The sequence below is a fragment of the Apium graveolens genome, chromosome 2 (assembly GCF_009905375.1).
Source record: "Apium graveolens cultivar Ventura chromosome 2, ASM990537v1, whole genome shotgun sequence".
Lineage (NCBI taxonomy): Eukaryota > Viridiplantae > Streptophyta > Magnoliopsida > Apiales > Apiaceae > Apium > Apium graveolens.
This window is the reverse complement of record NC_133648.1, coordinates 230,076,294-230,082,845: the sequence shown is the minus strand read 5'-3', so window position 1 is coordinate 230,082,845 and position 6,552 is coordinate 230,076,294. Positions and strand designations below refer to the sequence as shown.

General features: G+C 34.0%; 1 protein-coding gene across 1 annotated transcript; it reads right to left on the bottom strand.

Moving 5' to 3' along the window:
• Positions 1-3,305: 3,305 nt before the first annotated feature.
• LOC141697364 (uncharacterized) lies at positions 3,306-3,638 on the bottom strand. The gene has a single exon (XM_074501693.1). The coding sequence runs from the start codon at positions 3,636-3,638 to the stop codon at positions 3,306-3,308; it is 333 nt and encodes a 110-aa protein (XP_074357794.1).
• Positions 3,639-6,552: the final 2,914 nt, after the last annotated feature.

The following is a 6,552-nucleotide window of genomic DNA, read 5'->3' as shown; positions in this document are numbered from 1 at the left end:
TCAAAGCACATATAACCCATGTATTTTCCCCACTTTCATATTGTAACAAGAAATGAACATAGACTTGATCTTGTTCTTTTTTCTAATTTTTTTTTTCAAATTCAAGTAATTCTCCAGTGATCAAGGGTAGTGAAAAGTCACCAAGAATGAACTTAATACCAACACATCCATGGATCGTCCCTTTCAGATGACATTTCAATTGCCACCCAATGATCTCAAAGGAGTACTTGATCTTTCTTTCTTTTTTTTCTTTCTTTTTTCAAGATCAAGTAGCTATTTTATGTTTATTCCCACTGAAATGTACCACCTTAACAAAAGAAATCTTCATACTAAAGATTCACCAACCCTGAAGTTAAATCAATTTGCTCTACCAGTAAATCAAGATATGAATAAATAAGTAGGCTCAAGAATTTAGATTGGTGATATATGAAATGAACAGGATATAAGCTCAAGTGGTTTCACTAAGGATATATTTCTCATGGTTACTGTTTAGGTAAATGAGGTTTATCCTAGTGTCTTTATCATTTTCATGCACACAAATATCATATAGTCTTAAAACGGTTTAAAACAAGTTCTAGAGCAACATGCAAATGATGAACATCACACAACAAACGAAATCGATTGATAAAGAATGCATTAATCATAAATTAAGCTCAAATCCTCACAAGAAAAAAGTATGCTCGACTGACTGAAATTAACTAAGAAGTATCTCAAGTTATCAAATTTTCGCAAGCACGCACAAGAAATTTTAAAGCATCAAATGATTTCCACGGATATGACACTCAGAATTAATCATGCAAAATTAATCTACACAATGGGTACTCATCCATGCTAGCATGCTCTTGAGACAAGACAATTATATATAAAATGTTTATATTTTTTATTTATTTTTGGATTTTATAATATATGATTTTTTTTTGAATTTTTTAAAGTATAATATTATTGAGAACACATCCCCACACTAAAGTGGTTCATTGTCCTCAATGAACAAATATGAAAAAGAAAAGAAGAAAAAAAACTTCTAAAAAAACTATATTATAGTACAATATTATAATAATATAATAATAACTAACACAATTCTAAAAAAATATAAAATAATAATAATAATAATAATAATAATAATACTAATAATAATAATAATAAATATACAAAGAAATTAAGAAATACTCCCCTGGTGCTTGGCATGAAGTCCTGGTTGAAAAAGAGTCAAGAAAAGTTACTTCCTTTGTTTAAATTCCAGGACTGAGATTCATTTGATAAGGAAGTTTGTGCACCTACTAACATAAGAGGTGATTTAGCATAGATGATATGCATGTGTAAGTAGAAATCTTGCAAGCACAAGGCCAGGGGTTCAATTCCCCTTCCCACCATTTCTACGTTGACTTGGCAAGAAGATGGAGGCTGATTTGGATGCCATATCACCGCTGACTAGTTACTGATGTGGCAGTTGATTAGGTGTTGAGGTGGATGATGACTAGATGCTGATATGGCAATTGATTGAGCATTTTAAAAGCAAATGCAGACAACAAAAAGGCAGCATATTGCAAGAAACATGGGCTGGAACAGAACAGAGTGGAAACTGCTTGGGCTTGTGTTGCTGGGCCAGCTACAAATGGACTGGAGATTATACTTGAATATGAGTTGAGCTGTACATGAGAGTTGATGGGCCTGGTCCATCAAACTGGGCCAAAATGATTGAGAGAGCCCATCGAACTGGGCCAAAATGATGTGCTATAAACTCCAGCAGTAAGGTGAAGTAAGGTGACACGCGTGAAAGGCAGCATATTGCAAGATTGATGGGCTAGACTGAAGATCAAAACATGGGCTGAAACAGAACAGAGTGGAAACTGCTTGGGCTTGTGTTGCTGGGCCAGCTACAAATGGACTGGAGATTATACTTGAATATGAGTTGAGCTGTACATGAGAGTTGATGGGCCTGGTCCATCAAACTGGGCCAAAATGATTGAGAGAGCCCATCGAACTGGGCCAAAATGATGTGCTATAAACTCCAGCAGTAAGGTGAAGTAAGGTGACACGCGTGAATAAAATGATTGAGAGAGCCCATCGAACTGGGCCAAAATGATGTGCTATAAACTCCAACAGTAAGGTGAAGTAAGGTGACACGCGTGAAATAATAGACAGAGATTTCCAGAGGCTTTGCAAACCGTGAGTTGATAAGTACACACCGTGGGTAGAGGATGAGCGCACCGGGCGCGTGAATAGGATAAATTTCAGAGAAAAAGCATATTGCAGGTAGAGAAACAAGCACCGTGGATTGAAAATAAATATCTTCCAGAGGCTTTACGCACCGTGGGGTGTAAATGTTGCACCTCGGATCGAAATAAAAATCCACGTGGGTATTAATTCTACGCTCCCAAAATATCTTGCCATCAACTTTTTTTTTCTATTTATAATTATGAAACACTTTACACAAAATTTATCAAGGCACCTTACAGGAGTAATAAAAAAAATACTATCCGAAAAATATACAAAAATATTATATTATAGTAATAATAATAATAATTATTATTATAATATAATATAATAAATTACATTACCAACATATTGGGTTGTCTCCCAAAAAGCGCTCCTATAAAGTCATTAGCTTGACTTCTAACCTCGATTTAAAGCTCAGTATCGAGGTTGTTGAGACGAACCGTCTCCAGTTTTCCAACGAATGAACCATTTACATATAATTTCAAGCGTTGACCATTTACTTTAAATTTTCCTCCATCGGGCCTTATTATTTCAACAGCGCCATGAACTTTAACTTCGGTAACATTGAATGGCCCGGACCATCTAGATTTGAGTTTTCCAAGAAATAGTCGAAGCCTTGAATTAAATAACAGAACTTTGTCACCAACTTGGAAATCACGTCGTTGGATCATCTTGTCATGTATTCTTTTCGTTCGTTCCTTGTACAGCCGAGAATTGTCATAAGCATCAAAACGAAGCTCATCTAATTCATTCAACTGGAGTAGTCTTGCTTGACCTGCAGCCTTTAAATCCATGTTAAGCTCTTTTATAGCCCAAAAAGCACGATGTTCGAGCTCAACTGGTAAGTGACAAGTCTTTCCATAGACAAGTCGATATGGAGTAGTGCCCATTGGGGTCTTATAAGCTGTCATATAAGCCCAAAAAGCATCATCTAACTTCAAATACCAATCTTTTCGAGACTTTGCAACCACCTTCTCTAGGATGCTTTTGATTTGAAGATTTGAAACCTCAACCTGTCCACTTGTCTGAGGATGATAAGCTAGACCAATCTTGTAAGTATCGCCATACATTTTCAACAATGTTTCAAATTATCGATGACGAAAGTGAGAACCACCATCACTAATCATAGTCCTTGGAACTCGAAAGCGGGGGAAGATAATATTTTTAAAGAGCTTCATCACAACCTTGGAATCATTGGTTTTCGATCTAATAGCTTCAACCCACTTCGATACATAGTCAACAGCAACCAATATGTACTTTTTCCCACAAGAAGTTGGGAAAGGTCCCATGAATACATCAAAAATTTCAACTTCTAGAATCCGGGTTTGTGGCATCTCATGGCGTTTAGAAATATTACTCGTTATTTGGCATGGATCACAAGCCAGACAGAAATATGTCCTAGATGTCCTAAGTCCAATCATGTATTAGGATTTAGGAATAACTTTTATGTAATCTGTTTTGATTTCATTGATATTAATAAAAGACTTGTTTTGTTTTTATTACGGGCTCTATCTATTTAAGTGTTTAAATAAGATATACCATAGTTTAGAGTAAAGCTTTTATGGATTATGATGAGATCATAATAGTGAGACCTAAAAGATGATAACTCTAAACTTAAATAGTTCCTGGTCATAGGATTACTAACTGGTAATTAATAATCCGCAAAGATCGGTACATACTATGCTTACTTCATTATGAAGGATGTCTGTTCTCATAGACATTTGTGTCGTGACACTATAGCTAGTATGTAGGTGCTTATTATAGAATAAGTTCACTGAACATGACTCGCACAGCTGAACAACTGATGGAGTTCACTCACATGTCAGCAGTTGTTCATATAGTGATAGTTGTACAAATATCCTTAGACTTGAGGTCATCATAGTCATCTTGTGTACACTGAACTATGTTTTGGTTTAGTTCTTAGTCTCCAGGGACAATTATTAGGGCTCTACTGGGTATAGGAAATTGTACACGAAGATAGTGTATGATCAATAAAGGATCTACCCCTTCCAGTGAAGGAAGCGAATGTTCAAGGCTGATCCACTTATGCTAGTTCAGGAATCTCTGGCCAGAGTGAATGAAATTAGAAAGGAGTTTCTAATTTGCATAGAACTAAGCATAGTAAATGGTAAGCAAGTGATTAAATTAGATAGGCTTGACACAAGATCCATGCCTTGTATTTAATCAGGACATTGTAGGGTAGAAGGAGTTTATTGTACGGTAACTATTCACTGAATAGGTTCTTGGTATTCTAAGCAGTGAATTCGTATTATCCGGATAGTCGCGATATGCTGAGAAGTATCCCTCACGATGTAGAATAAATGCGATTAATTAATTAATCATATTTAATAAATTAGAGAATTTATATAAATAATGATAAAATAGTTTTATTATTATTTATTTCTACTATCGGCTTAATATTTAACCTATAGGGTCACACCATAAAAAGAGAATGATTTAATGGTGGAGGAATTAATTAATAATGGCTAATAATTATTTATTTGTGAAATAAATAATTAATTGGAAAATTTAATAATTGATTAAATGAGATTTAATTGATTATAAATTAATTAAGAAAAGTTCTTAATATTATTAATTAAGGATTTAATTTTTTGGAAATTAAATCAAGAGAGAGAATTATTTCTAAAGTGTTTAGAAAAAGGATTAATAATTAAAAGATGTTTTAATTATTAATGAGAATAATAAATGGGATAATAATAATATTTATGGAAAATTTCAGCTGAAAATTTTGCCTATAAATATACTATTCTAAACCCTATTTTTATTCTAACCCGAACCCCAATTTTTAGAAAAACCTAATTCTCTCCACCTCCTCCTCCTTAACGTCGTTTTCTTGGTGGATACCGGTGGAGTGATTCACGTTTGAGGAGCAGCTGCTAAGGATCTCCGATCGTTGCTTTTGGATCGCATATTAAAGGTTAGTAATCGATTCATATGTTTTTACCACGATTTATATGCTTTTATTTGGATTTTGTATGTATAAAAGTGTTTTACCATACCTCCGTTGCGATTAAAATCCAACATTGGTATCAGAGCTTAGGTTGTATGCATATAGATCTGTGGTAAAAATTTCAGAATTTTATGTGCTTGTATGAATTAATTATGATTTTTTACAAGTTATATCATGGATTAATTTTTTCTGATGAGAAATCGTTTCTCAAAATAATTTTGAATGTTGATCTGGGTTCTACAAGTTTTGTAGATCGTCTGGGTATTTTTCTTATATTTTTATGATGTATAGATTTTTTATTATGAATTTTTGAAGTTGTTGTAATTAAATTCGTAATTAAATAATCATATATATATAAATTGTAAGTATATATATATTACACACCTGCTGTTGTTCTGTTACTGTTTATTGAATGCACGGAAAGAAAGAACAGATGTCAGGCACGGCGTTCGAGAATTGTCAGGCGGCTGTTCTGACAGGCGAAGAAACGCAGAAGAAAGGGTGTCGCGCATTCCGGGAATGCGTTACACCCTGTGGCGCATTCACGGAATGCGTTACACCTTTTAATGGCTTAAAAGGCTTGTAACGCATCACCGGAATGCGTTACAAGGCTTGTAACGCGTTCCTGTAATGCGTTACAGCCCGTCTGTTATTTTTTAAATTTGATTTCTGGGAGTTTCGTAACTCGATTTTGGGCGTGCAATATACCGTTGGATTCATTTTTCCGAGACGGATCTAATGGAGTGATCAATTTTAGTTTATATAAAAGTTTTGAACTGTTTATATTTCCGAAAGTGTTTTAAAGCTGTTTTTAACTGTTTTAACTGCTTTTAAATGCTTCATGTGATACATAGAGATGTATAATGCTTAGACCAATATGCTAGATGATGTAACATGTCTACCTTGATGTTTATTCATGTTTATATATATGATATATGCTTAGTTTATCATGCGATGATAGATTTAGGTGAACTTAAATGAACATAAGGCGCTTGTTAGACAATCTAGTATAGTGAAATTGTTTCATAACCTTAAGAATAATATTATGAATACAATCATGAGATTCTTGTGTTTATGAAACACGTAATTGAATATGAATTTTCGATATGAGAGAAAGGATGATTCTGTCAACAACAGATTTCTATCTGTAAGAAAGGGTTATTAAGTGACGACTCTTGACAATGCTCCACCCGATCTGGGAATCATCTGATTATTGATTATTGATTTGAAATATTTAATTTAAAAGGAAGAATCTCTTTATAATATGATTATGATTGTAACGTAATATAATCCCTCTAAAATTAAATAATATCAAGTAGTAATTGGCCAATGACACAACGGGCTTGTGTCGGTCATAGCCTTCC